The 20,962-nt window shown below is 45.8% G+C and overlaps 1 protein-coding gene across 1 annotated transcript; it reads right to left on the bottom strand.

Moving 5' to 3' along the window:
- Positions 1 to 15,130: 15,130 nt before the first annotated feature.
- LOC117083748 (protein argonaute 14-like) lies at positions 15,131 to 17,183 on the bottom strand. Its single transcript, XM_033211740.1, has 3 exons — positions 17,166 to 17,183; positions 16,254 to 16,704; positions 15,131 to 15,259 (listed from the first exon to the last, which is right to left on the bottom strand). The coding sequence occupies exons 1-3, from the start codon at positions 17,181 to 17,183 to the stop codon at positions 15,213 to 15,215; spliced, it is 516 nt and encodes a 171-aa protein (XP_033067631.1). The 3' UTR covers positions 15,131 to 15,212.
- Positions 17,184 to 20,962: the final 3,779 nt, after the last annotated feature.

Raw genomic sequence — 20,962 nt, 5'->3', positions numbered from 1 at the left:
TGATGCAGGCTGGGCACAGTGGCTCACGCCTGTAATCCCAGCATTTTGGGAGGCCGAGTAGGGTGGATCATTGAAGGTCAGGAGTTCAACCCCAGCCTGGCCAACATGGTGAAATCCTATCTCTACTAAAAAAAACAAAAACTAGAGAAATTAGCCAGGCATGATGGTGCATGCCTGCAGTCTCAGCTGCTTAGGAGGCTGAGGCAGGAGAATCGCTTGAACCCAGGAATCGGAGGTTGCAGTGAGCCAAGATTGCGCCATTGCACTCCAGCCTGAGCAACAAGAGCAAAACTCCATCTCAAAAAAAAGAAAATGCAAAGCCACCTAAGAGACAGTTTAAATATATAAAAAGCTAGATGCCAAATAAAACTAGATGGGTAACTTGATAAACAGGATTGATAAAAAGCAAGACAGCTGATATTATATAATTCTTATTTGCTTCAATATTTACTGGGGAAGATAGAGGGGAAAAGCTATCTAAATTACTCTTTAAAGCATACAAATCTCTAATAGTGAATCAAATGCATCATTAAATTCCTCAAACTGATATGTCAGATGTCAGGTAGTCATGAAGACCCAAAATAGTCTCTATGGGTTTTTTTTTTTTTTTTTTTGAGACGAAGTCTCGCTCTGTCGCCCAGGCTGGAGTGCAGTGGTGTGATCTCAGCTCACTGCAAGCTCCGCCTCCCGGGTTCACGCCATTCTCCTGCCTCAGCCTCCCGAGTAGCTGGGACTACAGGCACCCGCCACCTCGCCCGGCTAGTTTTTTGTATTTTTTTTTTAGTAGAGACAGGGTTTCACCGTGACTGTGTCAGCCAGGATGGTCTCGATCTCCTGACCTCGTGATCTGCCCGTCTCGGCCTCCCAAAGTGCTGGGATTACAGGCTTGAGCCACCGCACCCGGCCTCTATGGGTTTTTTGTTGTTTTTTTGACACAGAGTCTCGCTCTGTTGCCCAGGCTGGAGTGCAGTGGCACCATCTTGGCTCACTCCAACCTCTGTCTCACGGGTTCAAGCCATTTTCCCACCACAGCCTCTCAAGTAGCTGGAATTACAGGCGTGTGCCACCACATCTGGCTAATTTTTGTATTTTCAGTAGAGACAGGGTTTCACTATGTTACCCAGGCTGTTCTCAAACTCCTGACCTCAAGTGATCTGCCCTACACGGCCTCCCAAAGTGCTGGGATTTCAGGTGTGAGCCACCACAACCAGCCCCTTCGCTGTGTTTTAAAGGCATTTAAGTATAAATTATTAAACTGCAGGACACAACATATTAGTTGACGGTCATATGAGTGACCTTCTCTAAATGCCAGGAGGATAGAATCCACTTTTCCTTTATCAACATTTTCCTTGCTCAACTTCCGGCATATTAGGTACTCAATGAGTATGTGCTGAACCAAAATGAACAAAAAAATGCTGTCATCAAAGTAACGCCCATCTACTCAAGTAGGCTGCAATTCCAAACTGCCCAAACTAGCAAATCTCTAATAGAAGATGGGCTCAGAAGACATATCAGCATGAATAACCTTCTGAGGAAAAGACAACATGGATTCTAAAAGTGGAAATCACACCACACCGGTTCACCCAAATTCTCTGAGAAAATAAGTATGTGCGGCCGGGCACGGTGGCTCATGCCTGTAATCCCAGCACTTTGGGAGGCCGAGGCGGGCGGATCATGAGGTCAGGAGATCGAGACCATCCTAGCCAACATGATGAAACTCCGTCTCTATTAAAAATACAAAAATTAGCCGGGCGTGGTGGGGGGTGCCTGTAGTCCCAGCTACTCAGGAGGCTGAGGCAAGAGAATCACTTGAACCCGGGAGGCGGAGGTTGTAGTGAGCTGAGATCACACCACTGTACTCCAGCCTAGGTGACAGAGCGACACTCTGTCTCAAAAAAAAAAAAAAAAAGAAAAGAAATATGTGAATATAATTTATGTGAGCTTTCACAAATTCTTGATAAGATTCTAAATTAAAGATTTTTTTTTAAAGACCTGAGTGGCCACAGGATGAGAACATTGACTGTAGACTAGACATAACTGAGACACAGAAAATTATAGGTAGATGCTGAGGTACTTCCCCAAATGAAGGTATAAACAGAAGATAGAAATTTTTTTTAGAAATGCTATATTTAACATTTTAATATATTGTACAAAAAGTATACAGAGAATTCCCCATTTTGCAGATGAGATGATGAGATTCCTAATAATGAAATATCACACGAGTTGGAAAAATAAGGGAACGGAGAGATGGAAAGGGTTTCTAAATGTATTAAATGAGAAACATTTGCAAAAACTTAGATTTATATTCAGCTGAGAGAATGCTTTGGCAAGTATAAAAGCTGTCTAAATGTGAAGGGTTATCTAGCAGAAGATAAACCAGACTTGCTGGAAGCAGTTCCTATGTAGACAAAATTGGGCCCAAAGTGGTAATTCCAGAAGGGCACGCTTCAACTCAAGCTTTCTAACCATCAGACCTAACTAGAAGGTCATTCTTACCTTGGATTACCTCTAAGAGCCCACTGAGATATGAGAGTTAAAACATTACATGCAAGGAAATGGCAGGTATGCTACAGCATGGACAAATGAAAAGTAAGGCATTTACAGGAAAAAAATCTAAGCTATACTTAAAGACTCATGCCTTCCAGTCAAAAAAGTAATTTTTGAATAATTATAGAATATTCCCTAAAGACAATGTGATGTTCTATGCAAAAGAGAAAAAAAAAAAAGGAAAGAAAAAGAAAAGGGAGGGAGGGAGGGAGGACCAAATCCTATTAGGAAGAAACTGTAAATCAAGGGTGTCCAATCTTTTGGCTTCCCCGAGCCACACTGGAAGAAGAGCTGTCTTGGGCCACACATAAAATACACGAAACTAACAATAGCTGATGAGCTAAAAAACAAAATCACAAAAAAAATCTCATAATGTTTTAGGAAAGTTTATGGATTTGTGTTGGGCCACATTCAAAGCTGTCCTGGGCCACATGCAGCCTGCGGGCCATGGGTTGGACAAGCTTGCTGTAAACAGAACATATTTTCTTATCCTTCTACCAAATCACAGTGTAGTTATAACTAAAATGCAATTCTGAGTAGTTATCATAAATCCAGAAAGGGAAAGCAATGCTGACAAAGATCCAGGAAGGAGGTTTCACTGGAGATTAAGTTAAAAAGTCAAGCATCTTCAGTTGAGAAACATGAAAGCAAAGGGGCAATGTGATCAAAATCAGAAAACGTATCAATATGGTAAATACTAACTTATTCATCAAATCTCAACATAGTAAGCTTTTATGCTTGAAAAGTATTTCTTTCTATAACAGATAAAAGAACCCTGTGGATTGTGTTATCACATTCTACAAGTTAAAAATAGATTCAAGTGCTTGGATAAATGTATGTATATGTATATTATTAGCTCCATTCGGGTCCTGTAGGATAGAAGTGCTATCAGACGGAGCCGGGCGCGGTGGCTCAAGCCTGTAATCCCAGCACTTTGGGAGGCAGAGACGGGTGGATCACGAGGTCAGGAGATCGAGACCATCCTGGCTAACACAGTGAAACCCCGTCTCTACTAAAAAATACAAAAAACTAGCCGGGCAAGGTGGCGGGCACCGGTAGTCCCAGCTACTCGGGAGGCTGAGGCAGGAGAATGGCGTAAACCCGGGAGGTGGAGCTTGCAGTGAGCTGAGATCCGGCCACTGCACTCCACCCCGGGCGACAGAACGAGACTCCATCTCAAAAAAAAAAAAAAAAAAAAAAAGAAGTGCTATCAGACGTGAGGCCCTCAATTTCTGAGGTTAACATCTTAATAGATAACAATGCTTCATCTGAAAACATCAGTTGGTGCCAATTTAGACAGAACAATTGGTTGAATGGACCCCTCAGAGAGACTCAAGGAGGCTGGTTGGTATAAACTTCCTTCCATTCTTTTACCTCGGTATGTATGTGTGTATAATATATACATACATATTATACAAGAATATATACACATTCCTTATCTTTTATACACTTAGAATGTTCCTTATATAGCTCTGCACCCTGAATTTTTCATTTATCATTTACTCAACATCCTAAGACATTAAAAATTCTTTTTTTTTTTTTTTAAGACAGAGACTTGCTCTGTCACCAGGCTGGAGTGTAGTGGCACCATCTCAGCTCACTGCAACCTCCAACTCCCTGGTTCAAGCAATTCTCCTGCCTCAGCCTCCTGAGTAGCTGGGATTTCAGGCACATGCCACCATGCCCAGCTAATTTTTGTATTTTCAGTAGAGATGGGGTTTCACCACGTTGGCCAGGATGGTCTCGATCTCCTGACCTCATAATCCGCCTGCCTCGGCCTCCCAAAGTGCTGGGATTACAGGCATGAGCCACCACACCCAGCAGGAAAAATTCTTCTAAATACTATTTCGTGGTTGTAAATGTCCATCCTTAAATATACCATAATTTATTTTCTTATAAATCTTGCTGCTCATTTAGCTTTATTTTCAATTCTCACTAGTATGAATAATGCTACAATGAATACCATTGTTCACAAATCTTTCTATATATCTTAATTTTTCCCCCTTAGGATAAATTCCTAGATGTGCAATTACTGAATTAAAGAACGTTTTTAATTTTGCCAATATACGTTGCCAAAATATCTTCCAAAAAACTAGGCCCAATACACACTCCACTAGCAGTTTCAGAGACTGTCCCCTTACCACCTTTGACAGCAGTCAACTGCAAATCTGATAGGTTAAAAAAAATAGTATTTCATTTAATCTGCATTCCTTTGATTACTTGTCAGAATAAAAATGTTTCTCATATGCTTCTTGGTCATTTGTATTTTTTCCTTATGAAGTCTGACCATGTTCTTTGCCAGCAAACTTTTCTTTCTCTTGGCCGACAAACTTTCTGTGGAAAACCAGTTAAGATGGAATCACCTAAGTATCAGCAACTGCAGCTCCCCCTGCTGACCAATAAATTACCACCACCATCAAGTGCCCAGTAAAAATAAACTGTACGCTGCAACCACGCACTTGCCCGTCTTCTGGGCTGCTGCTACTAATACAATTATACACGGTAATAAAAAAGAAAATACTGTGTATCTAAAGTCATACTTAACAGAGCTGTGATGGAGAAGGCAAGGGCGACAAACGTCTTCTTTTCTTTTCTTTTTTTTTTGAGACGGAGTCTCACTCTGTCGCTCAGGCTGGGGAGCAGTGGCCGATCTCAGCTCACTGCAAGCTCTACCTCCTGGTTTTACGCCATTCTCCTGCCTCAGCCTCCCGAGTAGCTGGGAATACGCGCGCCCGCCACCTCGCCCGGCTAGTTTTTTTTTTTTTTTTTTTTTGTACTTTTTAGTAGAGACGGGGTTTCACCGTATTAGCCAGGATGGTCTCGATCTCCTGACCTCGTGATCCGCCCATCTCGGCATCCCAAACTGCTGGGATTACAGGCTTGAGCCACCGCGCCCGGCCTTTTTTTTTTTTTTTTTTTTTGATACGGAGTCTCGCTCTGTCACCCAGGCTGGAGTGCAGTGGCGCGATCTGGACTCACTGCAAGCTCCGCCTCCCGGGTTCACGCCATTCTCCTGCCTCAGCCTCCCGCGTAGCTGGGACTACAGGTGCCCGCCACCACGCCCGGCTAATGTTTTTTGTTTTTGGTTTGTATTTTTAGCAGAGATGGGGGGGGTTTCACCGTGTTAGCCAGGATGGTCTCGATCTCCTAACCTCGTGATCAGCCCACCTCGGCCTCCCAAAGTGCTGGAATTACAGGCGTGGGCCACAGCGTCCGGCCCAAATGTTTTCTAATGTGCAGGAACTAAGCAAGTCACAGTGTCTCACACCTCTAATCCCAGCACTTTGTGGAGGCCGAGGCGGGTGGATCACCTGAGGTCAGAAGTTCAAGACCAGCCTGGCCAACATGGTGAAACCCTGTCTCTACTAAAAATACAAAAATTAGCCAGGCATGGTGGCACGTGCCTCTAATCCCAGCTACTCAGGAGGCTGAGGAAGGATGATTGCTTGAACCTGGGAGGTGGAGGTTGCGGTGAGCTGCGATTGCGCCACTGCACCCCAGCCTGGGCAATAGAGTGAGACTCCATCTAAAAAAAAAAAAAACTAATATGCAAGAACTAATGTCACAATTCTAAAAATCAATTCCCTGCCAAATATACTACCTGGCACATATAAACATCACACGCCTAAATATATAAACACCACAAACCTAAATATTCATTTCCATATACTGCAACTATGTGAAAACATTCTAGTTACCAAATGACACTGGGTGGTCAGCAAACTAGTTCTCTTTTTCCAAAAGCAAAAACAACAAAAACTCTTCTGCCCTTTAGCGTTCAAAGGAAGATTATTAAAAATCGTAATTCTTGGCAATCTTTATTCCAAAGCTGCTCACGCTTATTAGACTGGGACCAATAGAGCCAAAGGGTAAGGCCAAGATTGGCAAATGCATGTGACTCTCAGCTTTTCCACTGACACTCTCCTAAAGAGGCACATCCCAAGGCCAGCAATGCAGTCTTTAACACGCATTTACTAAGTGCCATCAAAAGCAAACATTGACAGCTGGGCATGGTGGCTCACACCTGCAATCCTACCACTTTGGGAAGCCTATGGGAGGTGGATCACCTGAGGTCAGGAGTTCGCAACCAGCCTGACCAACATGGTGAAACTCCATCTCTACTAAAAATACAAAACTTAGCTGGGCGTGGTGGCAGGTGCCTATAATCCCAGTTACTTGGGAGGCTGAGGCAGGAGAATCGCTTGAACCCAGGAGGCGGAGGTTGCAGTGAGCCGAGATCATGCCATTGTGCTCCAGGCAGAGGTTGCAGTGAGCTGAGATCATGCCGTTGTACTCCAGCCTGGGCAACAGAATGAAACTCCGTCTCAAAAGAAAACAAAAACAAAAACAGCAGGCAGTGAGGATAAAAGACAAGAGCCAGCCCTCACTCTCTTTTTTTTTTTTTTTTTTTTTTTGAGATGGAGTCTTGCTCTGTCGCCCAGGCTGGAGTGCAGTGGCCAGATCTCAGCTCACTGCAAGCTCCGCCGCCCGAGTTTATGCCATTCTCCTGCCTCAGCCTCCCGAGTAGCTGGGACTACAGGCACCCGCCACCTCGCCCGGCTAGTTTTTTGTACTTTTTAGTAGAGACGGAGTTTCACCGTATTAGCCAGGATGGTCTCGATCTCCTGACCTCGTGATCCGCCCTCCTTGGCCTCCCAAAAGTGCTGGGATTACAGGCTTGAGCCACCGCGCACGGCCTAAAGATGGTTTCCTTTTTTTTTTTTTTTTTGAGACGGAGCCTCACTGTCGCCCAGGCTGGACTGCAGTGGCACAATCTCAGCTCACTGCAACCTCTGCCTCCCAGGTTCAAGTGATTCTCCTACCTCAGCCTTCCAAGTAGCTGGGACTACAGGCACGTGGCACCACATCCAGCTAATTTTCTGTATATTTAATACAGATGGGATTTCACCATGTTAGCCAGGATGGTCTCGATCTCCTGACCTCATGATCCACTTGCCTTGGCCTTCCAAAGTGCTGGGATTACAGGCGTGAGCTACCGCGCCTGGCAAGCCCTCACTCTCAAAGAACCTAGAGACTAGCTGGGATCAAAGTGGAGCAAACCGGCAATCAGTACAATAGAAGTGCTAGGTCTGCATATGCACACACACATGCACACACACTAGCAGTTTCAGAGACTGTCCCCTCACCACCTTTGACAGCACAGTCAACTGCAAATCTGATAGGTAAAAAACAGTATGTCATTTAATCTGCATTCCTGTGATTACTTATCAGAATAAAAATGTTTCTCATATGCTTCTTGGTCATTTGTATTTCTTCTTTATGAACTCTGATCATAAAGTGATAATACCTGGGTCCAGAGGAAGCACTCAGTGTCGGCTACTATTATTACTATTATCACTGCTGTTATTACTATTATCACTACTTTTTTTTTTATGGCTAATCAAGTGAAGCAGTGGGAGTGGAGAAGAAACAAAGAAATCTGTAACTGGTTGTGATCAACTAATAGTAACCACCACTATACTTGGACCAGTCACTACTGTTATTAAAGACTAGGGGGAGTAAGTTTCCAGAACAGGGTAGAGTCCTTCTTAAGCTGAGGTAATTGCTTGTGTGAAGACCCAGAGGCAAGGAACAACAGGGTATACAGCAGGCACTGGGCACAAGCAGTCTGTACTACCGCGTACAGGATGCTCAGGAAGAAGTGGAGAGATGATCTGGCAAAACATTTCAACTCTACCTTCAAAGCTAGGAGAGTCATGGTGGAAGAGGGATATGATCACACGCTTAGACGTGCAGTTTACAAGGATCGTGTTGGCAGCGACTTGGAAGAGAGAAAGCAGTCAAGGAGAATGACTACAAGGCAACAGAAGGTCAGGCAGCCAAAAGGGCGATGAAGGTCTGGACTCAAAAAGGAGAAGTAGGATGACTAGGAAAACATTATGAGCTAGGATCTCAAGAATGTGGTGACTAGAATGGCATAAGAAGGAACCCAGAGGCCTCTCAAATCCCTGATTCGAGTGACTGGCTGGATGACACTACCGCTCACCAGGATAAGAAGATAGGAAGAGGTTGGACCTGGGGAAGTGGATAAGATCATTTTAAAATGTCCATAGGATGGCCGGACATGGTGGCTCATGCCTGTAATCCCAGTACTTTGGGAGGCTGAGGCAGGTGGATCACCTGAGGTCAGGAATTCAAGACCAGCCTGGCTAACATGGTGAAACCCCATCTCTACTAAAAATACAAAAATTGGCTGGACGTGGTGGCACACACCTGCAATCCCAGCTACCCCAGAGGCTGAGGCAGGAGAATCACTGGAACCTGGGAGGCAGAGGCTGCCGTGAGCCGAGACCGTGCCACTGCACTCCAGCCTGGATGACAGAGCGAGACTCCGTCTCAATAATAATAATAATGATAAAATAAAATAAAATAAAATGCCCATAGGACATCCAAGTAGAGATGTCCAGGAAGCAACTGTGTATACGGGATTGGAGATCAGAAAACTAGTCAGAGCTGGAAAAAAACACTTTTGCAAATCATCAGCATATGGACGGCAAGTGAGGCACAAGTTTATCTAAGGCATTCCTCAGAAACTGCACAGGGTGAGGGAAGAAACGGTCAAGGGAAGGCAAATATGAATTTTTTTAGGAGCAAAAGAGGGAAAACATCTGAAAAGAAAACCAAGAGTATGGGCCAGGCTCGGTGACTCACGCACTTTGGGAGGCCAAGGCGGGTGAATCACCTGAGGTCAGGAGTTCGAGACCAGCCTGGCCAATATGGTGAAGCCCATCTCTACTAAAACTACAAAAATTAGCCAGATGTGGTAGCAGGTACCTGTAATCCCAGCTACTGGGGAAACTGAGGCAGGAGAATAGCTTGAACCCAGGAGATGGAGGTTGCAGTGAGCTGAGATCACGCCACTGCACTCCAGTCTGGGCAAAAGAGCAAGACTCCATCTCAAAAAAAAAAAAAAAAAAGTTTCAAAGATAAAACAAAAATCTTGTTAAAGATAAATACATAAGAAGCTAAAGAAATAATCTACTTCTTTAAGTCATGCTATCAATTTGCACCAAAATTTTCATTTCCTATGTGTAGGTGTCAAGAGTCTAGTACCCATGTTAAATGACATACACCTGTTCTGGGCTGAATTGGGTTCCCCAAAAGAGATATGTAGTACTCCAGGGGGCTGGGCACAGTGGCGCATGCCTGTAATCCCAGCACTTTGGGAGGTCAAGGCCATAGGATCGCTTGAGCTCAGGAGTTCGAGATCAGCTTGGGCAACATGGCAAGACCCCGTCTCTACCAAAAATATTAAAAAATAGCCAGGTGTGGTGGTGTGCACCTGTATTCCCAGATACTCAGGAAGCTGAGGTGGGAGGATTGCTTGAGCCCAGGGGTGAGGGGGCTGGAGGTTAAAGTGATCCAAGTGCCACTGCACTCCAGCGTGAATGACAAAGGGAGACCCTGTCTCAAAAAAAAAAAAAAAAAGATATGTAGTACTCCTAACATTCAGCACCTCAGAATGTGATCTTAGAGACAGGATCTTCAGACCAGGTACGGTGGCTCATGCCTGTAATCTCAGCACTTTAAGAGGCCGAGATGGGTGAGGTCGAGAGTTCGAGACCAGCCTGACCAATGTGGTGAAACCCTGCCTCTACCAAAAATGTAAAAATTAGCTAGGCGTGGTGGCGAGCACCTGTAACTCCAGCTACTTGGGAGGCTGAGGCAGAAGAATCACTTGAACCTAGGAGGAGGAGGTTGCAGTGAGCTGAGATCACGCCACTGCACTCCAGCCTGGGCAACAAAGAGAGACCCTGGAAAAAAAAAAAAAAGATAGGATCTTCAAAGAGGTCACAAAGTTAAAATCAGGTCATCAGGGAGGACTCTAATCCCAATATGACTGTTGTCCTTATAAAAAAGGGGAAATAGGCCGAGACGTGCGGATCACGAGGTCAGGAGATCGGGACCATCCTGGCTAACACAGTGAAACCCCGTCTCTACTAAAAAATACAAAAAACTAGCCAGGCGAGGTGGCGGGCGCCTGTAGTCCCAGCTACTCGGGAGGCTGAGGCAGGAGAATGGCATAAACCCGGGAGGCAGAGCTTGCAGTGAGCTGAGATGCGGCCGCTGCACTCCAGCCTGGGCGACAGAGCAAGACTCCGTCTCAAAAAAAAAAAAAAAAGGGGGAAATTGTGGACACAAAGAAACACACACAGAGAGGCTGGGCGCAGTGGCTCACACCTGTAATCCCAGCACTTTCGGAGGCTGAGGCTGGCAGATCACTTAAGGTCAGGAGTTTGAGAACAGCCTGGGCAACAAGGTACAGCCCTGTCTCTACAAAAAATACAAACTTTAGGCTGAGTGGTGTGGTTCATGCCTGTAATCCCAGCACTTTGGGAGGCCGAGGCAGGCAGATCACCTGAGGTCAGGAGTTCAAGACCGGCCTGGGCAACATGGTGAAACCCTGTCTCTATATAAAATACAAAAAATTAGCCGGGCATGGTGACTCGTGCCTGTAATCCCAGCTACTCAGGAGGCTGAGAAAGGAGAATCACCTGAACCTGAGAGGCAGAGGTTGCAGTGAACCGCTGTTATGCCACTGCACTCCATCCTGGGCAACAGAGCAAGACTCTGCCTAAAAAAGAAAAAGAAATACGCACAGGGAGAACTCTACATAAGGACTGGAGTTATACTGCCACCAGAAGCTAGAAGAGAGGCTTGAAACAGCTCCTGCCCCAGTTGCTTCAGAGGAAGTATGCCTCTGCCCTTAGATTTCTAGCCTCCAGAACAGTGAGACAATAAATTTCTGTTATTTAAGCCACTCAGCCTATGTCACTCTGTGGCAGCAGCCTTAGCAAACAGATGTCATGAAGAAAATTCGCAGCTCAGGTTTACTGACTACCTATCAGGTGCTGTTCTAAACACTCTACATCAATAAACTCATTTAATCCTTATAAAGTGCCCTCCAGGATCTAGGTACTATCATTACACCCTTTTTTTTTTTTTTTTTTTTTGGAGACAGAATCTCGCTCTGTCACCCAGGCTGGAGCACAGTGGCGCGATCTCGGCTCACTGCAAGCTCCGCCTCCCGGGTTCACGCCATTCTCCTGCCTCAGCCTCCAGAGTAGCTGGGACTACAGGCGCCCGCCACCATGCCCAGCTAATTTTTTGTATTTTTAGTAGAGACGGGGTTTCACCATAGTGGCCAGGCTGGTCTCAAACTCCTGACCTCAGGCAATCCTCCCGCCTTGGCCTCCCAAAGTCCTGGGATTACACTTGTGAGCCACCACGCCCAGCCCTAAAGATTTTTTTTTTCTTTTCATATATACACCAATGCAAATTATCTTTTTCTCCTGTTTTTCCCCAAAAAACACAAAGTGTATCAAATCATACATACTGTTCTGCATCTCGCTTTTATCACTTAACTGTCTGCCTTGCAGATCTTTCCATATCATATTAAATTATATTTTAATTCTCTCGTTTTGCTTGTCAAGAACAGTTTTTACTTAATTTTACTATAGTTCAGTCTAGCACACAAGGCACCCAGCAGCCCCTAAGAACTACCCGAGACAACTGATGATGGCTCCATGCCACACACTAAAGGCCCTGTATCTTTTCTCTCCTCCTCATTTTCATTTCACTTTTTTCTCCAACTCACTCAATTCTCCTTCCTTCCCCTATACCTCTCCCATCTCAACCACTCCTTAGCCCCTAACCCTGACAACTAGACCTAGCAACATCACTGACATTGCTTAGTCATAGCTAGAAATATTCAGGCTTTAAAAAGGTACAGACCCCCAACATAGAGAAAAAGGGATAAATAATAATTTCCATGAGAACTTCTAATTAACGAGAGTGCCTTAAATTGAAGAGTTTTGGTCTGGAGTTATTCTTCCTTGTTACTTGCCTCCTCTCGCATTTTGGTTTGTGAAGAGTAAGTATGACACTATTTTCTATATGCATGGAAACAAGCACATACTCAGTCTAACATTTAAGCAATGCCTGACAGAACGACAGAGTTCATTCTACAATAAGATAATTGGAAACAAAATATAAGAGCTATATAAAATTAACATTTGGGCTCCAAAATATGCACTTTAATTAACCTATCATTTCTTTTTACTTAAAGTAAGTAGCTCCAATCTGAAACTACATCTTAGAAATGTTTTAAGGATATTCACCAATGAAAAAGAGGAAAGTTCCCTCTCCCTGCTTTTATTTTCCAGCCCACAAACTCTATGCTATCCTCCCCGCAAAAAGTACCTTTTTTTCTGGCCGGGCGCGGTGGCTCAAGCCTGTAATCCCAGCACTTTGGGAGGCCGAGATGGGCGGATCACGAGGTCAGGAGATCGAGACCATCCTGGCTAACACGGTGAAACCCCGTCTCTACTAAAAAATACAAAAAACTAGCTGGGCGAGGTGGCGGGCGCCTGTAGTCCCAGCTGCTTGGGAGGCTGAGGCAGGAGAATGGCGTGAACCCGGGAGGCGGAGCTTGCAGTGAGCTGAGATCCGGCCACTGCACTCCAGCCTGGGCGACAGAGCGAGACTCCGTCTCAAAAAAAAAAAAAAAAAGTACCTTTTTTTCTGACCAGACGAACACTGTAATTTTTAAGATTTCTAAATAATAAAAATAAGAAAACATCACCCCCAAAAATTGGTTTACACTTAGAAGACGTTTCGCACTGAGCAAAGGATTGATAAGGAACATAAAACTAAGGCAGCCACGTAACTACATTCTCAAGTAGTAATAGGTGGGATATGGAGCTCATTTCCTTTCTCTATTCCCGCCATGCCAGGGACTTCTGGTAGAACTTCTGAGGTTAATGTATTGTAACCCAGGTTCAGAGACATTCACAGGTAAAACCTTAAACATTGGAAATATCTTTAAAAGTAGGGCTTTGTGTACCAAATACATTCGTTAAAACCTAGGAAACTATAAAATGAAATCCCATATATTGATCTCAATCCCCTTGCCTGCTTCCTAAGAAGGACAGAGGCCAGCAGGTCCTGGTGCTCAACACTTGCTAAGTCGAAACAGTCTTACACAGGTCCTCCGATTCTGGACGGGTTCAGGACTTCTGGTTGCATTCCCCATGCAACCCCTCCAACTCTACAGGGAGAATGCTGGAAAAACTGTGTCACTTTGGCTTCCTGCATATTAATATAAGCACTCATTATCCAGCAATAGCAGCTGAAATGTAAATGAAGATGAGAACTCAGTCTACATGACCTAAGATTTCCCACAAGTCCAGATATTTAGGTTACGCAGACTGCATTATTGTCCGATTTCTCCTCTGCACTAATCTGGAAGTCCACAGAACAGATTAGCACACAACAATCTTTTTTTTTTTTTTTTTGAGACAGAGTCTCGCTCTGCCGCCCAGGCTGGAGTGCTATGGCCGGATCTCAGCTCACTGCAAGCTCCGCCTCCTGGGTTTAAGCCATTCTCCTGCCTCAGCCTCCCGAGTAGCTGGGACTACAGGCGCCCGTCACCGCGCCCGGCTAGTTTTTTGTATTTTTTAGTAGAGATGGGGTTTCACCGTGTTAGCCAGGATGGTCCCGATCTCCTGACCTCGTGATCCGCCCGTCTCGGCCTCCCAAAGTGCTGGGATCACAGGCTTGAGCCACTGCGCCCGGCCAGCACACAACAATCTTAACTAAGCTAGTATTCAACTCTGAAGGAAGGCGAAGCTGGTGGAGGGTTTCCAGGACTCCTTATCCTTCTCTGTCCTTCCTCCCATCCCCTCCTTATGTCTTTTTTGTTTTTTGTTTGTAAAATTTAAAAATATTTAATTTTTAAAATGTATTTTTAGTCACAAGAAAATCAAAGAAGCCACCCATTTAAGTCTTAAGCTCTGCCCTTTGCCTAGTCCTAATGGAGAGTTCTTTGGCCATCTATGTATAAGAGATTAGAGGAGCCAAAGAGACTGGAGAATCACCACATCAATGGGAGCTTTTTCATCTAAAGGTCATCTGTCCACACTGTCCAAATGAGGTTTACCCTGTGAAATAAACTTGGCATAAGTGCTACCTGTTGAGAAAAACAGTGTGAAATGTCACACAAAGGACTGGGGTGCAGCAGCAGGACTCTGAAAGAGTCATACGTGTAAACCAGCAGGTCTTAGAATGTTCTAATATACTATATTGCAGTTTCAGAGTAAACAAATGGTTAATGACACATCTTTTGTAACACATGAATCAGCTACTGATTTGCAACAGTGGGACACACCCTAGTACCTACGACTCTAAAGTACCTGTTTGAAAAGTGGACCTAGATGTCTGAATTGCCAACCTATCCTAAAATTGGAACAGAATTTTATAACTATGTAAGTTGCCATAATTTAAAGTTAAAAAGATCACTGCCTTTCATTATAATGGAAGTTAATTTGAGAACTTCATTAAAACCTTCACACCGATAATCAAAGAACAGTAGCAATGCAAAGTAAGGTATAGCCAATCAATCCTAGGAAGCAAACACAAGAGGCAAGAGAAATGGCCGGTAAAGGAACCGAAGAATAGCAAATTCAAGAATTACAATTCAAGAATTACAAGCATTACAAAGTTCTAAAGAAAAATGAATAAAATGAGGCTGGTAATGAAAAAATAACACATCTTACCTTAAGAGGCATCCAAATAGCATTCATAGTGTCAGGATATCAAGACAATACTCAGAAATGAGCAAGAAGTCTTAGTAATTCCCTCGGTTACCAAGTATGAGCAGGTAGGAAAATCTTTTGTTTTGATAAGGTATCTGAAAGAGAGGATTTTCATTTAGACTAAAAAATAACCAAGAAAATGCAAATAGTTTAAGCTACCTGGGCAGGGATTTTGAAGTACTATTTGCCTCATCGCACTAAAAAAGTATAGAAAATACAGTCCCCTTTAGAAAATGGCAAATGTGTGTGTGTCTCCATATATGTGTGTAGAAACACACGTTATATAAAAAGAGAAATAAATATGTAACACATATTTTAGATAATGTAAAATTGCTTATCAAACAGCCAAAATCCCAGAGACAATAAAGTTTCCAGGGTACCTCATAAACACTAAACGTGATTTGTTAACTAACCGTCTAAAAAAAGACCCTTGCCACATTTAATTATATTTAGTCAAGTAAAACCTCTCTAATCATCCAGACTGTCCCAAGATTATGCTTAAGTTTCAGAGTCAATTCCACATGAAAAGTAAAACCTATTCTTGACTGAAGTACTAGAAACAAATAAAATACCCTTCTTCCCCAGAGATCGTTAAAAGCAGACCGAGCAACTTAATTTTGAGGGTGGGAGGAAGGTAAATTTGCCTGGAGGCTGGAGGATGGACTAAATGACCTCTAGTAGGATCCTCGTTCAAGTCCTGGGCCTGAATACAATTCCAGCTTAACCAGTTACTGCTTCGCTTAAAATGGAGGCTTGTCCGCGTAGGGACAAAAATAACAGCACCCACTTCGTTAAAAACAAATGTCGAAAAGTACTCTTATTTAAATAAAAATAAAAAATAAACACCTCTGGAGTGGATGTGTTCTTGCTATGCGTTTGTCACTGAGGCTTCGAAGACTTGGCATCACTTTCCTTACCGCTCACCGGATTTTGGGGGAGGAGCGGGGGGCGGCAGTTTGACTCCTGACCCAAGTCTCAGGCAGGCTTCAAAGCCCCACCGGGGCCCCCAACTCCAGAGCCAGCGGGAGCGGAGAGGCGAGAGCCCGAGATCGCACCTCCCCCCACCGCGGACCCCAGTCCCAAACCTACCCCTCACCCCTCCGCAGTGGGGCGCCTCCTTCTGCCCCATTCCCATTGTTAGGGAGGGGAGAGCGCGGGGTGGGCTCAGGGCAGGGGCGCCCGCGGCCCTTGGCCGGCTCGCTTCAGGAGGGGCGGCCCGCGGGATGCGGCTTCCCTTCCTCCCCGCGTCGGTCCGTCCCACCTCGGCTCGGCCTGGCGCCGCGAGCTCCGCTCCGCGCCCCCGGCCGCGGCCCCGGCCCGCCCCCCGGGCAGCCAGGCCCCCCGGCCACTCGGTCGGCAGCCTGCGGCCCAGGCCTACGAGTGGGCGCTGGGCGGGGGTCCCCGTGCCCCACACACGCGTCCCTCTCCCCGAGCCCCTCCGCTTCCAGGGCCCTCGGCGGCGCCCGCTCCCCGGGCCCCGCTGCCCCCCGCCTCCCAGCCGGGCCGCTCCCTCGAGCTCGTCGTGTCGGGGCCGCCTCCTCTACCTCACCATCACCCCTGTCCACTCGTGCCCCCACCCCAGGGGCACCAGTGCCAAAGACAGCTCCCCCAGCCCCGGACCTACCTGCACGGTTCAACCAAGCCTAGAAGTGGGGGCGGGGAATCTTCCGCCCTCCTCTGGCGTTCATTGGCCCTTCAGGGGCATATCGTGAGCGCCATTGGCTGAGCGATGGTGTCCGTCAGAGAGATGGGGCGGGACAGAAGGGGGAGAGGGATGCTGGTGCCTCGGCGTCTCTGTCTCTGTGTATCTCGCTGTCTCTGTCTCTGTCTCGGCCCTTGGAAACGAGAGGCTTTTGGATGAGAGGACTAGAAGCGGGCCTGAGGTGGGAGGAATAGGAATAGGAATCCTGCCAGAGCGTCACGCCAGTTGGCCACTCTGAACTCCCTACCTAAGTCCCCTTTAGGTTCTCTTCTCCATCACCCCCAACCCCTGCCCCTCACCCCTCGAGGTTCCTTCATCCAGGAAGCGACGTGATGAAAACTCCAGGCCGGAAGGCCATAGGGAGAGATGTTATATATGTATACAAAATATACACATATAAATATTTATATATAAACTCAACCAGATATCAGTGCACTAGGGCCTGGAAAGGAAAGGGCACACATCTCACAGACAGGGAAGGACTTGAGATAGAGCCGGCAGAAGAAGGAATCAAAAATCACTCTTAAGAGCTGGCAACAGTGGTTACCTCCTGGGAGGGGAACTGAGTGCCTAGGGAACCAGTGGGCAGAAGACTTACATATCTCGGCATATCCTTTGTATCCATTGATTTTTGCACCATTCATCAAGATTCCAATTTTTAAAAAATTGATTTAAAGGTTTAAATAAGGTCGCAAAACCAGGGGACAGATAAGATAGTTGGCCAGGAAAATTGGCACAACATGCAGATTTGGGGAGGAATCTTAGCTTTTAATATGTTCAGTTCCAGGTAACAGGGTTTTGTAAAACCCAGTGAAGGTGTCTCAGAGGCAACTGAAGTTACACAACTTGAGAGAGGGTAGACAATCAGGACTAGAGACTATGTGCGGTCCTCTGCCTGAAGATAGTGGTCTATGACATGCTAAAGGATAAACTACCAAAGGAGGGAAATAAGACACCCACAGTAAAAGGTAGGAGAACAAAAAAGAAGGTCAGTGAGGTAAAAGAAACAGAATATTAAAGAGGCATGAAAATTAAGGAAGGAAGGGTCTGTGGAAAATAGAATAATAAAACTATGAGAGGCCGGGCGCGGTGGCTCACGCCTGTAATCCCAGCACCTTGGGAGGCCGACACGGACGAATCACGAGGTCAGGAGATCGAGACCATCCTGACTAACACGGTGAACCCCTGTCTCTACTAAAAATACAAAAACTAGCCGGGCGCGGTGGCGGGCGCCTGTAGTCTCAGCTACACGGGAGGCTGAGGCAGGAGAATGGCGTGAACCCGGGAGGCGGAGCTTGCAGTGAGTGGAGATCGTGCCACGGCACTCCAGCCTGGGCGACAGAGCGAGACTCCATCTCAAAATAAATAAATAAATAAATAAATAAAAATAAAACTATGAGAGAGGCCAGGCGCGGTGGCTCATGCTTGTAATCTCAGCACTTTGGGAGGCCAAGGCAGGTGGATCACCTGAGGTCAGGAGTTCCAGACCAGCCTGGGCAGCATGGTGAAACCCCATCTCTAATAGAAATGCAAAAAAAAATTAGCCAGGTGTGGTGGCACACCTCTGTAGTCCCAGCTACTGGGAAGTCTGAAGTGGGAGAATTGCTTGAACTGGGAGGTGGAGGCTGCAGTGAGCCAAGATCGCGCCACTGCACTCCAGCCTGGACAAGAGAGCGAGACCCTGTTTCAAAAAAATAAAAAATAGGCCGGGCGCGGTGGCTCAAGCCTGTAATCCCAGCACTTTGGGAGGCCGAGACGGGTGGATCACGAGGTCAGGAGATCGAGACCATCCTGGCTAACACGGTGAAACCCCGTCTCTACTAAAAAATACAAAAAATTAGCCGGGCGAGATGGCGGGCGCCTGTAGTCCCAGCTACTCGGGAGGCTGAGGCAGGAGAATGGCGTAAATCCGGGAGGCGGAGCTTGCAGTGAGCCGAGATCGCGCCACTGCACTCCAGCCTGGGTGACAGAGCGAGACTCCGTCTCAAAAAAAAATAAAAATAAAAATAAAAATAAAATAAAAAATAAAAACTATGAGAGCCTCATAGGTCTTACCTCTTTAGGCTCTGGTAACCATGGGACAACAAGAATGAAAGCCAAGGCCGGGCAGGGTGGCTCACGCCTCTAATCCCAGCATTTTGGGAGGCCAACGCAGGCAGATCACAAGGTCAGGAGATCAAGACCATCCTGGCCAACATGGTGAAACCACAGGCATCGTGGTGCATGTTTGTAATCCCAGCTACTCGGGAGGCTGAGGCAAGAGAATTGCTTGAACCAGGGAGTCAGAGGTTCCAGTGAGCTGAGATCGGGCCACCACACTCCAGCCTGGAGCACAGAGCAACACTCCGACTCAAAAAAAAAAACAAGAAAGAAAGAAAAAAAAGAAATATAACAAACATACACCGAAATTGAAAGAAAACCAACTATACTAAAATATGGTTTTCAAAATATTTTTATAAGTGTAATATAGCGATATATATACTTTTTATTAATGTATTAGATAATCTAATGGCAGGCCTAATGACCACCATAATTCTGAGGTCATAAATAAGCATAAGTATTATTTTATGATGCCTGCAACAACTATAATGTGGATTGATCTTAGACAATAGGCTGAGAAGTGACCAACTATAGTATATGAAAATACCTGTGATGGGCTGGGCGTGGTGGATCACTCCTGTAATCCCAGCACTTTGGGAGGCTGAGGAGGGTGGATCATGAGGTCACGAGATGGAGACCATCCTGGCTAACACGGTGAAACCCCGTCTCTACTAAAAATACAAAAAATTAGCCAGGCGTGTTGGTGGGCTCCTGTAGTCCCAGCTACCCGAGGAGGCTGGGGCAGGAGAATGGTGTGAACCTGGGAGGCGGAGCTTGCAATGAGCCTAGATGGCACCACTGCACTCCAGCCTGGGGGACAGAGCGAGACTTCATCTCAAAAAAACAAAAACAAAAACAAAATACCTGTGATTTCTGTTCATGACAATGTCACAGGTAGTGCTGTTACTACTGTGGTTTGTTGTTTCCATTCATAAATGAAGGAAATGTCAATTTCCTGTTGAACTTTCACAAAAATAAAGGCAGGTTATTTTTTCTATTCCAAGTTCATGGGTTTCCTAGTCCGTGGACCACAGGTTAAGGAACCCTATCCTAGGCTGCGGCAGGAAGATGGTTTGAGCCTCGGAATTCGAGGCTGTAGTGAGCTATGACTGCAGCACTGCACTCCAGTGTGGGTGACAGGGGGAGACCTAAATAAACAACAACAACAAAAAGCGGGGAAGGAGAGAATTTTAAAAATTAAAGAAAAAAAAGAAGAAAGAAAAAAGAAACCCTGCCCTGAAGAAATCATCCTTCCCATCCTCCGCACGTGGGCTGTGACTCTGCCTTTACCCCTCATCCCTATCTCTCTCTTCCCTTCAGCAAACTCCAAACACTCCACTTCTCAATCCTGCCTACACGTGTCTGACATCCCTGGGACACAAAAAACAAGGAAATATGAGTGGGAATTGGAAGGAAGATACGTACATCTTGTCTTTCTTCAAAGAAAAAAAGAGAAAAGGCCAGGCTTATGCCTGTAATCCCATCACTTTGGCAGGCTGAGGCAGGTGGATCACTTGAGGCCAGGAGTTCAAGACCAGCCTGCGCAACATGGCAAAACTCCGTCTCTACAACAAAATTAAAAATTAGCCAGGCCTGGGGGCTGGCGACTGTAATCTCAGCTACCAGGGAAGCTGAGGCGCAAGAATCGCTTGAGCCCAGGAGGTGAAGGTTGCAGTGAGCCGAGACTGCACCACTGCCCTCCAGCCTGGGTAATGGAGTAAGACTGTCTCAGAAAAAAAAAAAGAGAGAGAGAAAGGTTGAGGTATATTGAAGATCTAAGATGATGAGGAAAAGAAGCCCAGGATGGAGTATCATTGATTCCCAAGAAGGGAAACAAATTATAAAAAGAAAACCTTTGGCCGGGCACAATGGCTCACTCCTATAATCCTAGCACTTTGAGAGGCCAAGGTGGGCGGATCACGAGGTCAGGAGTTCAAGACCAGCATGACCAACACGGAGAAACCCCGTCTCTACTAAAAAATTAGCCAGGCGTGGT

Source organism: Trachypithecus francoisi, unplaced genomic scaffold (assembly GCF_009764315.1).
Source record: "Trachypithecus francoisi isolate TF-2019V2 unplaced genomic scaffold, Tfra_2.0 Contig00388, whole genome shotgun sequence".
NCBI lineage: Eukaryota > Metazoa > Chordata > Mammalia > Primates > Cercopithecidae > Trachypithecus > Trachypithecus francoisi.
Note: the sequence above shows the minus strand (reverse complement) of the source record. Positions and strands in the feature narration are given on the sequence as shown.

Excerpts from the sequence above, each read along its gene's own strand:
- LOC117083748 (XM_033211740.1), bottom strand. Across the intron at positions 15,260-16,253 it reads CCACTGCGGAGGGGTGAGGG|ATACCTTATCAAAACAAAAG; the intron begins GTAGGTTTGGGA and ends CCTCTCTTTCAG.